Source organism: Vigna unguiculata, chromosome 11, assembly GCF_004118075.2.
Source record: "Vigna unguiculata cultivar IT97K-499-35 chromosome 11, ASM411807v1, whole genome shotgun sequence".
NCBI classification, from domain to species: Eukaryota; Viridiplantae; Streptophyta; class Magnoliopsida; order Fabales; family Fabaceae; genus Vigna; species Vigna unguiculata.
Window position 1 is genome coordinate 23,556,645 of NC_040289.1, and position 17,355 is coordinate 23,573,999.

Consider the following 17,355-nt stretch of genomic DNA (forward strand, 5'->3'; position numbering starts at 1 on the left):
TGGGAAAGCCTCCGGTGCCCATCTTCAAGAGTAGAATCCCTCTATTTATTTACCTTCAATTTTGTGGAATTTCTTTTTCCTTTTTGACGTATTCATTGGTGTAGGGACCGTCACATGCATCAACCTCACTCATACATGCTATTTATTATACGGGAAGTAATTATCAAAACATAAAGAATATAATTCTTTATTGTTTAAATCTCACTTTATATTTATCTCTTTCAATTGTATATTATTAATCTGAAGCTACTACAGAATGAGAGTTCTACAGAAAAGAGATTTGAAATGGTAGTGAATCTGTCAGCTTCAAGTTGCATCTGAAGAGACCTTCCTCACAGGGTACTACTGTTAAGAAAATGGCTTTAGGTGTCTTTATCAATTAAAACTTCATCAAATCACTTTCAAAAGTTTTAAATACCCGATTCAACCCTATCATTTCTTACATTTTTGCGCGTTTTCACATCTATGATCCAATTAAAAAAGTTCTGAGTGTTGAAGAGTAATGATTGAGTTACAGTCTCTCGATTTTTTCTTTTTAAACTTTTTGAGACAGAAAATCTCGTAGATTAGAGTTTGTTAAACTCTAATTAAAAGGCACTAACTTCTTGGGTGGTCCAATTTGTTTTTAATGCTTATTACCATTTTTCAGTTACTTGTCAAATCATTTAGAGACAACTTTATATAGAATTATGAGCAGAGAGTTGGTTCAAATCCAGAATTACCCGTTGGAGTTAATGCATTGAGATTCTCATCAATTGCCGCACCTACCCTAGAATTAATAGTCATTAAAGTATTTATTCAGCCTTGTTTTTCTTTATAGTGCATCGCACTAAACTAACCACAAATAAACACAGTCTTCACTTTTTGAATTTTCTTGACCGTGTCATAGGTTATGTTTTTTTCCTCTTTGTTGTTTATGTACCAAGTTCAGAGCGAACCACATTGTTTATGATAAAAATCGTACCAAAATCAATGGAGAGCTTCGAAATGTTTGGTGTGTGCCTTTTGTTCCTCTCTCTGTTATCCATGTCCTCCACTTTGGAGATGATTACTCCCACCCAACCCTTGAAAGATGGTACGAATGAGAATGTAACTCTTGTCTCCACAAACGGAACCTTTGAAGCAGGATTCTTCAGCCCTTCAAATTCCGGTAGCCGTTACCTTGGAATTTGGTACAAAACCATATCCCCAAGAACAGTTGTTTGGGTGGCCAACAAAGAAACACCACTTCAAGACCACTCCGGCGTCTTAGAACTAGACAGTGATCAAGGAATTCTTAGTATCAAAAGTGGCACAGGAGCCAAAATATGGTCCTCAAATGCATCACACACTCCAAGCAAACCAGTTGCTGTGGAGTTGTTGGAATCAGGAAACATGGTTGTGAAAGATGGCCACAATAACTTCTTATGGCAAAGCTTTGATTACCCAGATGATACTTTGCTTCCAGGAATGAAACTTGGAATAAACTTGAAAACTGGTCATTACCGAGCTTTAAGATCTTGGAAATCCCTCAACGATCCTACTCCAGGTGAATTTTCATTTGGTGTTGATACTCGTGGCCTTCCTCAACTAGTTATCACAAAGGATTCTAATGATGACATAGTTTATAGACCAGGCTCTTGGAATGGTGTTGGAGTCACAGGAGTACCTGGACAAAGAACTACTCATCCTTTAACAAAATCCCTTTTTGTTATGAATGAAGATGAAATCTTTTATGAGATTCAACTCTTGAATAGTTCAACTAAACTGAGAAGCAGATTGCTCCCAGAAGGGTATCAAATGCGTTTATTATGGTCAGATGAGAGTAAAAGTTGGGATCCTCTATACACTGGTTCATTTGATGAGTGTGAGAAATATGGTATGTGTGGTGCGAACACTATTTGCAATGTGAGTGGAGCACATCAACACTGTGAATGTTTGAGTGGATTCCGATCGAACGTTGCAGATTCAACTTGTGATCGAATTATACCTCTAGATTGCAACAAGGGAGATAGTTTTAAGAAGTACGAGGGAATGAAATTGCCAGACACATCTTCATCTTGGTATGATAAGAGAATGAGTCTTGATGAGTGCCAGAAATTGTGCTTGAGCAACTGCTCTTGTACTGCCTATGCTCAATTGGATATCAGTGCCAACGGAAGTGGCTGCTTGCAATGGTTTCATAACATTGTTGACTTCAGGATACTAGCACAGGATGGACAGGATTTTTATCTGCGAATTGGAGCTTCAAAATTCCAAGGTATGCTTTTTATTTTACAATTCATTCTTAATTAATTCTATCATACCCTAATTCTGTGATTTCATTTAAACTGTTGTATTTCCAGAAATACAATCCTTAATTTCATTGAATTAACATATCTCAACATTTATCTAATTATTATTTTGTACCCTAACTCAATATTTACCCAATCATAATTTCTTTTTATATATTAAAACAAAATAAAATATATATTCTTTGAATATTAAACCCTTAATAATATTAAGTTTATATTGCTAATTTTTTTAATATATTTTTATTAAACTATTTAACTAACTAATATTTTAAACATTTAAGGAGAGGTATGTGTACGAATGTTAGGTTACCCATATTCACTAACACAAAAAGTGCTTATAACATCGGTTATTTTAAGCTTTTTACGTCTACAAAAATACCGACGTCATATATGGTGACGTTAAAATAAACGTCTAAAAAAAAACTGATGTTAGCTAACGTCGGAAATAAGAGTCCGACGTTCCTTTACGTCAGTTCGATCTCCACCCGATGTTCAACTCGCGCCAACAATAGGGCAAAAGCTGTTGAAATTAACTTCTGTCCTTGCACTGACAGAAGTCAAAGGATGTCGGGTAGTGCTACAGCCGACGTCCTTTGACGTTTGTCAGTGCAAGGACAAACGTCAATTTCAGCAGTTTTTTTTGTTTTAATTTTCACTGTATTACATATTCCCACACTTAAAAAACAGAAAATTCTCAGAACAGAGTTCATATTATATTCCAGCAATGTGGTAATTTTAACTCATAATTGTAGAGTTCTTTAAACTTTTAAAATTATAACAAAACTAAAACTTTCATCACGAAATTGATCTACAAAGTTTTTAAAATAAAATTCTAATGTTCTAGGGCCTAACTCCATTATTTCAATAAATATGTTGTCCACTCTTGTCTTAGTTTCTGGATAGTGTCATCCGATAGAGGTGATGGATTCTTGAAGTGCTGAAAAGATAATACAAATTCATTATGTTTGAATATCATTGTTTAAAGTTTGATATGATTTATAATATCTTAAAGATATATACATATATTATTACCTCTATCCATTCATCTTTAACTGCGACTCGAATGATTGTTCTTATCCAAGACATGACATAATACCCACATTCCCATGAATCTTCTTGCTTGTTACACTAAAGATGAAAAAAAAATCACATATATCAAGTTCATAAGCTGAGATGCGAAAATAATAACTTGGTAAATGAATGAGTTATAACCTTTGGGTATAATACTTTAATCGTTTGTGCTTTGGGCTTACCCACAACTGTAATGAAATTTTGGAAACATAAAATATAGGTTAGTTTTAATAACTAAATACATATGATATGAAAAAAAAAGTAACACTTACTCTTGTAACATGTTTTTTAAAGCATTTATAATCTTCAATTGCAATGAACAAAACCATACAATTGTGCATTGATTTGAAATGATGACCAATAGTTGCCAATGAGAACTATCATCAATCACAAGTACTTAGTTGAATAATCAACAATAACTCATAAAATATTACAAGCAATAACACCTACCCATGAATGTACGGCACAATATAACATCCCGTCAGGATATTACGAATTTTTAATAAAAATAAAAACAATAAATACGCTGCATTTAATAATGCCTCATTTCCCAAAACGTGGGAAAATTAAATTTTTATTACTTCCAAATATAATCTGAAATCCATAGTTTGTAAAACGAAAATAATCTAAATAGTCTCATAAGAGTTTACATATTATTTCAAAACATATAATAATAAAAACTCTCGAGCTATCCCCTCTCCGTGCCTAAGCTTCACCAAAACCACCTGCATCAACATCATCTACTCACGTGTACCGCGTACACGATCATCACCAAACACAAGAAAATAGGGTGAGCTTAACAAATTAATCATATAAAACACATATACATATACTAATCACATACACACACATACACACACACACACACACACACACACATATATATATATATATATATATATCGCCCAATCCCATCATAGAATTACCTTCCTTTGATTCCATCTAGCATGGCCACAACCATGATATTCACGTTCTACATGTCCTAGTGAGTACTTTAAGATGACATGCTGCCATACCTATCGGCCACAACTGATAGAGCACGTGCGGGAAACCATTGCTATGGATCATACACCGTAACACCAGGTAGAGTTCCCAAATACGAACATAGTTCGCAACGTCCCAAGACTACCAAACTCTTCAACTATTAACTGAGGAGGGCAATCTATCTGGACCCATCCGTACTGGCCATAACAAGCACACTCACACCGGCAACACTCGCCAACCCGAGCTCAACTCAAGGGTTCCTCGTGTTCATCCGCCATCCCGAGCTCAACATGAGGAATGCCATTCCGAGCTCAACTCGAGGAATGCCACGTGCTTAACCCCTATCCCGAGCTCAACTCAAGGGGTACGTTCCGAGCTCAACTCAAGGAACACTAGCAACCCCACCTTTCAAGCATCACCAAAAGCCTTTTAGATCACGCATGCAGAACCAGCAACCCAAGACTGTAGGAGCAAAGTCGCTTGGCGTGGGACACGTACCGTCAGGCGCTGCCAGCTTCCAAACCGCCTGGTGGGGGATGCGTACCGCTAGGCACCAAACGCCTTAGAAATCCCAATGCCGCAGATACCGCTTGGCGGGACAGCCCATACCGCCAGGCGCACGCACTCTAGGGCCCCCTGACCTTGTCGTTATCGCCTGGCGAAACCTCCCTCTCCGCCAGGCGTCACTCGCACTAGAAGCCCATTGTTTCCTAGCTATCGCCTGGCAGTTCCAATACCTCCGCCAGGCGCCATACTAGTAGGTCACGCAGTACTAAATTCCAAGTCCTATGAATAGTCTGTAGCCCAAACTTGGATCTATAAACTATAACATTTATCACCTCAATTCAGTTGATTCACATTTATACCATTCACACTCAAATGATTTTGGTACAAAATCCCAAGATTAGTGCCTTGACTATATTTCTCTCTATACTCATGTTTGCCAAATAGGTTCACATTTCCAAAGGTTTCACAAGTTCACACTTCCTGTTTCACAGTGTGCTCTCCATAGCCATGCCACTTATATCCCAACATTTTTTACAGTATTATTTAAGTCTCCAACCACTCCTTAATACTAATTCCAGCGTACTCAGACCTGTGGCTAAATCCCTTGTACACTCAAATTTTATTTCCACAGAACTCTAGTTTACTCATACCCCTACTGCCATATGTTCCTTATTGATTCCATCAAATTTCCCAATTGAAACCCCAAGTTAATTCATACCATCAATGCATGACTACACAAATCTTAGTTTCTGTCTAATGATTCATACATGGTTTCCTTAAAGGTCCACTTCCGTAGAGACCCCAACTTTCCAATACATCTACCCACCAAACAGTAACTCCTTCTCTGATTCGTCGCCAGGCGGTATACCAGTTCTGGAAAATTCCAGAATTCTGCATTGCACCAACGAGAGTCCAATTTTTCCCAATTCTCACGATAGTTCACCTACATGAAGTCCAATATACAAACCACACCTATTCCATAAAATTTCCCCTTAACATTACACCACCAATTTGTCTCGCAGTATCAAATTCCCAAACTTTCCAACCTTAATACCTATTTGCACTGTTTCATTCAAATTAACCTTCAATTACACGATATAATAGTATTTTCAACATCTGATCATCCCTCAACAATTATCACAGACTTTTCCCCGATTGGAAATCACCCAGAACCCCAAAATCATCAATATCGATACATATCGCTCGCGTCGCCTGGCGGCTTGATCAGCCCCGCCAAGCCCTTCATCCAAACACCCAGAATCTGGGTTGGAATACATATGTCACCTGGCGGTCAGGCTCGTACCTCCAGGCGATTCCTCATCTAGAACTCAAAATCAGATAGAAATGGCATGAGCCGCTTGGCGGCTTTGAAGACCTACCAGGAGGTTTCTGGAAAATTTTCAGAAACGTGAAATTGTACAGTTTTTAATCTAATACAAGCATCTAGATATACAATCAATCATACATATATTCATGCACATATACATTAGCGAGTAAAGCTTCCCTAACTTGGTTTCCTTGCTTAAAAGCTTGATAATTGTGGTCTTCTCTTGAACACCAATGCTCTCCCTAGTTCTCCTCAAATCAACCTCAATTCTTCACTCAAACCTCACCACTCTCTAATTTTGGTGCTTTATTTTTGAGTATAATCACAACCTTGCCAAAACCCTTCCTCTTACCACAATTTGGCCTTTTAAATGGTGTCTTATTACTAGATTAATTACCAAAAACGAATCAAGACATACTGGTGATGTTAATTACCATTTATTGGATCTTTATTGTCTGTTTTTCAGCCACCCTTGGCTGCTCCTTAGCCATCTAGGGTTTCCATGCCTTTCCACCTTTATGCCAAAGGAAATATTGGCAAAAAGAAAGTTTAATTTAGGTTCACCAAGGTTTGAACCCACAACCATTCCAATGCCAAGTCAATGCTAAACCATCAAGCCAATTCATGTTTCTTACTAACTAATTTAATTCATGGATTATATCATTCCACAACATGATCACATATATAAAAGTATAATAACAAATAAATAACATATAATTGGCATACATAGGACTTGAATCCAAGTCCTCTCACATAATTAAGTACTCTCAACCATTTGAGCTAATACTTTTCCACATCATACAAGTTAGAATTTAATGCCATAAAGGCTCTCTCTACCCATATTTATTAATTAACTATTTATTTAATTACTTAAATTCTATAGGTCTTACACGCAATGTAAATCTCTCTGTTTGACTTAGCCATCCATGTTTGCAAATAACTTTTCACGTGATCAGGTGAGTTTCTAGAAGCTTGAATGGTCTGAGGTTCAATGAATCCATACATGGAAGTTGAGCCTTGTTCCACAATTACTTTGTCCATGTACCTACAATAAAATTGTTAGGTATAAATTAAAAAGTACCAATTCAATGTTCTAAATGTAGAATACAATAAAAAATCTTACATGCACCATGGTTGTAAAATTGAAATATTTAACATCTTGTCTCCCGCAACGATCTCTAGTGCATTATTCAGATAGATGTACAATGGAACATGACAGTGGAGGCTATATACTCTTAACTCCCACTAGAGCACTATTAGTCCTCTCTTCAATTTGTGTAATTTTGTGAGAAGCTTCCCTAGAGGTTCATCTTCTGCTTCTACCATGTCATCATCTTCATGTATAACACATTGACGCCTGACATGCTGCTTTTTAGGACGGGTGGATTGAAATAAAGATTTTTGAAAGGTATAAGATCAAAAGGTTTATAAATTGTAAAATTGGACTACTAAGAATATGATGCCATGATACTTTTTGTGGGCCAAAGTATGGCATCATCAATGCTTTAGGCCAAGCTATAAATGTGCCTAAAGCTTCCCCAATGAATTGGATTTCTGATGTTGGCAAAGGCACTTGAGCATGGGGATCTAGAATTTCATCAATTGTCACACGCGCGTACTAGGGCAGTAAAGGAACACCATGGATAGTCTGCCCCCTTGAAGTTGTCGTCCTATGGCCACTACGTGTGGAGGATCTCTATCAACCAATAACTCATACTGACTTGTGTAGTCAATATGATCTGCAGCAGAGCATGAGCCTTTTGTGCTCACACGATGTTCTGTAGGAGCTTGAGTGGGGATCTCCATATTCTACTGATGCATGGACATAAGCTTTTCTTCAAGTGTTTGTTGTTGAAGTTGTTGTTGTTGAAGTTGTTCCATGAAGCGTTGCTCCGTAATTCCCATGCGTTGGTTCATTTTTTCCTCCATTTGTTGCTCCATCTTCCTCAAGGCCTCTTGACTTAAGGATTCGTTCCTTCTTTGTGGATGACCAAAGTAATCTCGAAGATCAATGAAACCTCCAACACCACAAATAAGTCATGGGTGCTCTGGCTTTCCAATTGTTGTTGTCAGTATATCGTCCCGACCATGACCAATAAACGAACCCTGAGTCTCTTTCTCAACTAACTCATCCTACACCACATAAGCAAGTTTAATCATAAAGAGGAAGCATATGAACTATGGGTGTCAAATACGTGATGCACTTACTATTCTTGCAGCCTTCCACAGCTCGTACCTAGGAATTGTAGGTACTTCGTTAGGGGACTCAAGTCCTAAGGCTTGTGCACGAGACTTTTTCATTTCTTTCTCTAATAATGCATAACTACCTCTAAAGAGTACGTGAGGTGTATCATTAAACCTTTGTCTTTCTTAGGCTGTTGTCCTTTTTTCCTATCACACACATAACACTATTTACTAACTTTAATTCAAAAATGTATGACTAATGTCACTATAAACAAACCTGTCAATCCTCACACTCTCTACATGCACGAAAATACATCCAATCCTCCTCAAAGATTGAGTACTTTATACAAGGAGTATCATGTTGTTTGTCTCCGAACACATATAGATTTGTGAACCTTGCCTTGAAGTCCCTCCATCTGGTGCCTATGTGAGATAACACTTTCTTCCTAATTCGCTTGATGTTTGGAGCAATATCAAAAATTTTGTTGTTCAAAAATCAACAAATAAGTTATGTGTTATATAAGATAATAAACAATATAGTTGCTTTAAGTAAACATACTAAAACATCTTGCCATAGGAGGTTCTTGTCGACCTTCGCGACGTCATCCCACGAAGCAATCACAATAGGGATTTTCTTTTGGACAACATCCCTATATAGCTACGGTAATCATTTTCCCCTAGGCCACTAAGATCATTCGATTGGGGATCAATCTCGACCAGCAACCTTTGTTTACCAAGTCGTTGGTTTGTGACACTCGGCAACCGAGTCATAGATCTATCTTGTCCACTCTTTGTTGACCCAAAGCTCGTCATACCTGAAAAACACATCATTAGAAAATGTTAATAAGGAAAATATACTAATTTACCTCTACTATATTACACGAAAAATATAAAATTATAAATGTGAAAATATTAATAAATAAACACCTAATAAGGTATTTTTTTCTCTCATATGCCTTCATTGTGATCACTTCGAATAACATGAATGTCATCAGTTACGTCATCAACCTTGTCTTAAATGGTTGTTGATGAGAAAGATGTCGTCTCAAGTAGATAAAGACAATATTCATCACAATTTCTGTGCATGCTTCTTCGTTCTAATACAATTGACCATTTTTGATTGGTTGGATCAATGATATAAAACAATTGTCTCACTTGAATGGCATCAATAAATGGTTCATCCATATAACTCATCTTGTTAAGATCCACCAAAGTGAAGCTGAGGTCATTTGTCCCCACATCGGAATTTCTATCAACCCATTTACACTTGAAAACTGGCACTCTAAAAGTTACATAGTCAACTTCCCATATTTCTTGTATTATTCCGAAGTAACTCATGGATGTTGTAATTGGATTTTTGTCCTTAGAACTGGCAAAATGTACAGCTTCAGCTTAAGTGTAACCCCACTATTTTGAACTTTACTTTTGTCATCTTTCATCTTTGAATAGAAATAATAATTGTTTATGTAGTACCCGCCATATGCGATCACATCAGTGTTCGGTTCATGAGCTAGCCTCAATAGAGTTTTAGAAACATTTGGAATCGCGTAAATTGTTTTCTTAAACCATGATAAGAAAGTTTTGTTATGTTCATTAAGTGCCCATTTTTCACTCATATGTGGGTGTGCAGACTTCATTTCATCAATGTGTTGTGAAATTGTAAGGAATAACTTCTACAGTGTTGTTTAAGATGTACAAATGGACTTGATCAACTTCTTTTCTACTAACACTTTGAATCTTCACTCCTCGAACACCCTTGCCTTCTTATTTACCTTCATGTCTACTCTTAGAAACTCCAATTGGTGCACAACTTGGCATATAACTTGAATAGAATTCAATGGCTTCTTCTGCAATGTACTGCTCTAAAATTGAAGCTTCAAGTCGATATTGATTCTTGACATATCCCTTTAAGATTTTTCATGTATCTCTCAACTGGGTACATCCATGTCAAGAAAACTGGCCCACATAATCGATTTTCTCTAACTAGATGAACTATCAAATGAACCATGATATCAAAAAATGAGGGTGGAAAATACATTTCCAATTGACACAATAGTGTAATGGTCTCATTTTCCAAATCATTTAACACTCGAAGGTTAATAACTTTCTTGTATATTTCATTAAAGAACATACACAAACATGTTATAATACCTCTAACAGAAGGAGGTAAGATGGCTCGAATAGCTACTGGTAACAATTGTTGCATCAGCACATGACAATCATGGGACTTTAAACCAACTAACTTTAAATCTTGCATAGAAACAAGGGTACTAATATTTGAAGAGTAACCTTGGGGAACCTTCACACTTTTTAAACACTGATAAAAATTTTGCTTCTCCTTTCTAGAAAGACTGTGACAGGCTGGGGGCAAGTAGGTACGTCTTCCAATTGATTGTGGATGTAACTCATAAAGGATACCCATGTCCACCAAATCTTGTCGTGCTTTTACTCCATCCTTGGTCTTTCCTTTTACCTTTTGTAAAGTCCCGATGACGCTATCACATACATTTTTTTCAATGTGCATCACGTCTATACAATGTCGTACCTCAAATTTACACCAATATGGAAGATTAAAGCAAACTGATCGTTTATTCCAAATATTTTTCTTTGTGGTCTTCTTCTTTTGATGCTTACCGAACACAATATCAATGTTTTTCACCTGATTGTATACTTCTTCACCATTGTAGGGTCTCGTCACAACTTTATTCTTAGGACTTCCATTAAATGCTTTTTTCATTGTCCAGTAAGGATGATTTCGAGGAAGGAATTTTCAATGTTTTGTATACACGGTTTTCTGACCATGTTTCAATTGAATATAACTTGTGTTTTCTTCACAAATTTGACATGCGAAATGACCTTTAACATTGTAATCGCTCAAGTTTCCATATGCTGGGAAATCATTTATGGTGCAAAAGAACATTGCACGCAAACAAAAAGTTTCTTGACAATATGAATCGTACACATCAATGCCTTCTTCCCACAACAATTTCAAATCATCGATCAACGACTTTAGGTACACATCAATGTCATTTCCAAGTGGTCTAGGATCCGATATCATCATAGACAACATCATATATTTTCTCTTCATGCATAACAAAGGAGATAGATTGTAAATCATTAACAAAATTGGCCATGAACTATGTTTGCTACTTAAGTTACCAAAAGGATTCATACCATTTGTAGCAAGTCCAAGTCTTAAGTTTCTTGGCTCTACACCAAAGTCTGGAAATGTTTCATCAATCTTCTTCCACTATGGAGAATCACCTGAGTGTCGAAGAAGATTATCACACTTTCTTCCATCAATGTGCCATTTCAGGTTCTTTTCATCTTCTTTAATGGAAAAAAAATCATTTGAATCTAAGTATTATAGGAATATACCATATCACTTTAGCAGGTGGACCATCTTTGTCTTCATCACCACTTTCATCAATTTTCTTTTTAAACCACGATAAACCACATGTTGGACACACCTTTAGTGAAGAAAACTCGTCTCTGTATAAAACACAATCATTGGGGTATGCGTGTATCTTTTGATATTCAAAACCCATTGGACATAAAATTTTCTTTGCCTCGTAATTACGGATAGGTAACATGTTATTTTATGGAAGCATTTCCTTTAGCAACTCCAACAATTCTGTGAAACTTTTATCGGTCCATCCATTCCTCGCTCTTAAACTGAACAATTTCAAAGTTGCCGACAATCGTGTAAAGTTAGCGCATCCTGGGTACAACTCTTCCTCTGAATCAGACTTAAGAGAATTAAATAAATGAGCTTTTTCAAAATTTTCTTACCCAACATCACGTACCATGTTTTCTAAATGATCATCCATCCATTGGTTTACATAATCTATTCCTCGTGACGTCGTAGGCTGGTCTAATACTACTCCATGTCAAGTCCAAAGTGTATAACTTCTCATTATTCCGAATATGAAAAGACAACGAACATAAAGACAAAAATATGTCCCATTAATAGAGATTGCATGTTCTTGAGCATATTGCAAAAAGTCAGAAACCCCCTTTTCATACACTTCACTGATGTGACGCTCATTCATCCAACTTTGATCCATACTATTTTCGTAAAAAACTTCATCAATCTCAAATTTTTAATTCTCACAAGGTAAGACCCTACCCTACCCATTCGAAAAAATTATTTTTCATAATTTCTTAACATGTATACGAAGAAGTCAAACATCATAAATTTGACAAAATTTCAACAGCATTTCGCATTGGTCTCTAAAGTACACGAAATGAAAGAGATCAATCATGATCACAATCAAGTATGCATCCAGAGAACAACATAAATTGCCTCAATCGAAATTTTATCAAATTTATGCATAAACTTCAATATACACGATATAGGCAATTATGAAAAATAATTTTTTCAAACTGTCCGATCAGACAATTTAAAATCTAATACAAACAATTAAAAATTTAATCATTTGTACTAGATCTCAAATGTGAACTAAGGTTCGCTCAATATTGTGAACTAAAATTATAATAAATCTTCACATATAAAATAACAATGCAATAATAATATTAAAAAATAAAAATAAAAATATTTTAACATGCAACAAATCTAATAATAAATATAAAATTTATTTATCAATTAAATTTATCAACTAACATAAAATTTCAAATAAAAAAAATAAGCAAAAAAACCAACAAAATACATTAAAATCATTTTAACATGCAACTCATCTTATAATAAATCTAAATTTTATTCCAAATATATCAAAATCATAATTTTCCTAATAAAAAAATAAGCCAAAATAATATATAAAATAAATGCATACATGAATTAGAGGAAAATGAAAAACTAACCTCTTGTAGAAAAACAAGGATGTAGATGGAGGAGGGTGGGCTGTCGACGAAAAAATTCATGGTGCAAAGAGGGAAAACCCTGCATTTATGTAAAATGGAGACCAAAACGAAATCCAATCGGTTCAAAATGCTTAAATCAGTGCACAAATCAAAACCCAACAAGATTCATGGTTGAAAACTCACCTGCGAAGGTCGCGCTGGCCGGCGAATGACAGAGATGGCTAGCGGAGAAGAGAAACAGTTAGGTTTTCGCGGTGCTGTGAGTCAATTTATGAAGGGGGACGTCGGTTCTGATATAAACCTACGTTAAAGGAAGTCAGATTAGTGAAGAAACCGGCGTTACGGGACGTCGGGCGCATGGGGAACAAACATCAAGCTAGAGGGACATCGGGCGCATCAGTAACAGACGTTAAAGGACGTTAGAGATTTTTTGGACATACGTCAAAATTGATGCTTTATTTACAAAAATGCCATCAATTATTTTTCACGTCCGTGTTCTCTTTGGGAGAGATTAACTAGGTGACGTTATAGACACTTTTTGTCTTAATGATTATGCATATATAGGGACCACACCCACCTGTCCTCTTATCATCCTAGTTGTAGTTACAAATGTGTGCCTCAACTCTTATGTATGATTAATAAAGAATAAAAGGAAATAATTGAGAAAGAAAAGAAAAAAATGTACACAAGGGTGTAGAAAAATAATCGAAGTTAAGTTGGATGATTTTGTAAATATGAACCTAATTTTACAAAATGGGTTGATCCCACCATCCGAAAACGTATCATTCCAAACCCAAACATTATGTAATTCTTTCCAAATAAAATGAAAATTTTAAAGAAGAAATAAGTATACCCCACATATAGTAGGGTAGGTTTAACATAGTATTTTCCATTAAGATACAAAAAATACAATCTGTCGCTACTAACTGTGCTAAAAAAAGTACCTTCTATGGTAAGATTCACGAAAATCAATTTGTGTATCGTTTCATTTCATTACTTAAACTGAGAACGCGGTGCGGCCATTCCCAATTTCTGCTCTATTCCTTTTTCCTTTTCACCCTATTGATTTTGAAATCATCCACAAAATATTGACATGTATTATGTTCTCAAGGTTAAGTTGAACAAGAATTTCTATATATATCTGTTTCTAGTTATATGTTTTGTAAATGGTCCAATGTGTAATTGTGTATTTGTTGATTATTAGTTGGTTATGTTCTTAATCTTTTAGATCACGCCTTCAACAGGAAGATAGGAGGAATTATACTTGGTTGCACTATATTCATCATCGCCATTGTAGTATTTGGGTCCATATTTTGCCTCAACAGGAATAAACTCAAGCAAGCAGGTGAACTCATAATGATTAAATATTGCCACAACAGTTTGTGTTATATTTTACTTTAAACTGAGCAATGATTGAATGTAATAACAACTAATCTTCATTTTTATGTTCTGAATTTTGTTACACTTTACAGAAAATTATTTTCAATTATATCTTTGTTTTGCATAAGATCTGATACAATTTCAAGTAGCAGAAACAAATTACTGGAAGGACAAGAATAAGAAGGATGACATTGATTTACCAATATTCGACTTTTTATACATCTCCAATGCCACAAATAACTTTTCTGAAAGTAACAAATTGGGACAAGGGGGATTTGGACCGGTGTACAAGGTATGAATTAAATTTTACTTATCATTCATCTTCACAAAGAAATAACTTCAATGTTATGAAATTATTGTCAGGGAATATTACCAGATGGGCAAGAAATTGCAGTTAAGAGGCTTTCTAAAACTTCGGGACAAGGTTTAGATGAGTTCAAGAATGAAGTATTGTTGATTGCAAAACTTCAACACCGCAATCTTGTAAAGCTTCTTGGTTGTTCTATTCAGCAAGATGAAAGACTGCTAATTTATGAATTCATGCCAAATAGAAGCTTGGATTACTTTATTTTTGGTGGGGTTTTTGTTAGAATCTAATTTTTCCAATATTTGTGATATTTTTCGTAACATGGTGGTGAATTTTCTCAGATTCCGCAAGAAGTTCATCAATAGATTGGGCAAAGAGATTTGAAATTATTGATGGAATTGCTAGAGGACTTCTCTATCTTCATCAAGATTCTAGACTAAAAATCATTCATAGAGATCTCAAGACTTGTAATATTCTTCTTGACAACAATATGAAACCAAAAATATCAGATTTTGGTATGGCTAGGGCATTTAACCTAGATCAAGATGAAGCAAACACAAATAAAGTGATGGGAACATAGTAAGTTTTTCTATACTTGTTTCTTTCTTACCCATTTTATGTACAAATCTAAATTCTCATTTCTGAGTAATGCTTTTTTTTCACAGTGGTTATATGCCTCCCGAATATGCTGTGCATGGATCATTTTCAATTAAATCAGATGTATTTAGTTTTGGGGTAATTGTACTGGAGATAATCAGTGGAAGGAAGAATAGAGGATTTCGTGACCCACACAATGAGCTAAATCTTCTTGGACATGTAAGTTAAAAGTGAAATTTAATAACACCCTGATCCCTCATGAAACACTGAATATTTTTTCATTGGTAGTTTTTGAATAACATGGTTGGAAGTTCCACATCGGTTAAATAAGATCAATTTATAATTTATAAGTAGGTGCATACCTCATGTTACATATTGGTTTTATAAGGTTAAATTAGACTAAAAATCAATTTTTTAACATCTATTGATGGTTTTCATGTATTTTCTTCATAGGCATGGAGACTATGGATTGAAAAAAGGCCAATGGAACTAATGGATGAGTTAGTTGACACTGGAGATGGTCCATCTGAAATATTAAGATATATTCATATTGGTTTGTTGTGCGTACAACAGAGACCAGAGGATAGGCCAAACATGTCTTCAGTAGTTTTAATGTTGAATGGCGAAAAGTTATTGCCTGAGCCAAGTCAACCTGGATTTTACACGGGAAGAAATAACTTGACAACCATGACAGATTCTTCTTCAAGAAATGTGGATGTGTATTCTCTCAACGAAATGTCTGAGACATTGCTTGAGGCAAGATAAATGATTTAAAATAAAATAAAATAAATGGTATGGAAAATAGAAAAGTTTCTGACGATCTCTACACGTACTACTATACATATGTCTGGAAGAATATTATTCAGTTTGATTGTGAGATATCAATTTTAGAAGGACAATGATATTTTGACTACTAAATTTTGACAACTTCTCTTACAATTTGAAGTGTCATCTTTTAACTGATTTAAGAATATATAGAAATAAGTAAATGGAAAAATGGATAGCCACTTAGAAGATGTCACCTCATGTTGTAAGAGAAAATTGTCAAATTTTAGTTGTCAGAAAATCATTTTTCCATTTTAGAATCATGCCATGTTATTATTCGTTGATAAATATGATATTTGGACATATACTTATGTTCCATTATATGTATATTTGGTGGCCAACCCTGAGTGTTTGATATTTTATACAAAATATGTTTGAAAAAACCGGATCCAATTAATCACCATTGTATTGAGATGTCTGATTTAAATTTGAAAGTTGTTCATGGTCATTCACTAAGTATTTTTTGTTTACTTTCTTCTTTTCAATTATTTTATATGGAAATTGAAATAAAGAGCACCCTTTGTAATATTCTTCATCAATCGCCCTTTAATTTCTTTCAATATTTAACATTAAAGTTCGGGTGGGAAAAAACTCAAATTTTCTTTAAATCTAGATTTTCAAATAGGGATAACCCATCAAATGTAATCCAAATTTTCAATTTAAATTTTTAGTTGGGTTTGGCTAAAGGTAGAGAAGAACTAGCCAAAATTTGGCTACATTCATTTGAGTCGGTGTGACCCTATACGAAATTTTGTCGTATTCGGCCGACTTCAGTCAAGTTATCCCGACCAAAATTTGGCTTAGCCGATCCTGGACCGAAATTTGATCTCATTGGGATGAGTCGACACCAGACGAAATTTGGCCAAATTAAGCCAAGACGGTTGCGACCAAAATTTTGTCATGTTCGGCCTAGTGGGCTTCGGTCAAAATTCGGTCGAATTTAGTCAAGTCGGCCCTGGTCAAAATTTGGATGAGTTGACCCTGGCCCAAAATTTGGCTAGTCAGCCACGACCGAAAATCATTCGAGTCCCTCCCATATTGAAATTCGGCCGAGTTTCCTCCGACAAAAAAATTGCCAA

General features: G+C 35.4%; 1 protein-coding gene across 3 annotated transcripts; it reads left to right on the top strand.

The window, feature by feature from the left end:
• Positions 1–845: 845 nt before the first annotated feature.
• Positions 846–16,382, top strand: LOC114169296 (G-type lectin S-receptor-like serine/threonine-protein kinase At4g27290). Of its 3 annotated transcripts, none has more exons than XM_028054381.1 (7): positions 846–2,239; positions 14,396–14,512; positions 14,676–14,839; positions 14,911–15,121; positions 15,196–15,433; positions 15,520–15,670; positions 15,905–16,382. In XM_028054381.1, the coding sequence occupies exons 1-7, from the start codon at positions 949–951 to the stop codon at positions 16,214–16,216; spliced, it is 2,484 nt and encodes an 827-aa protein (XP_027910182.1). In that variant the 5' UTR covers positions 846–948; the 3' UTR covers positions 16,217–16,382. The 3 variants fall into 3 exon arrangements, with proteins under 3 accessions (XP_027910182.1, XP_027910183.1, XP_027910184.1); XM_028054382.1 differs by having other exon boundaries at positions 14,697–14,839; XM_028054383.1 differs by having other exon boundaries at positions 14,700–14,839.
• The last annotated feature ends 973 nt before the right edge of the window (positions 16,383–17,355 follow it).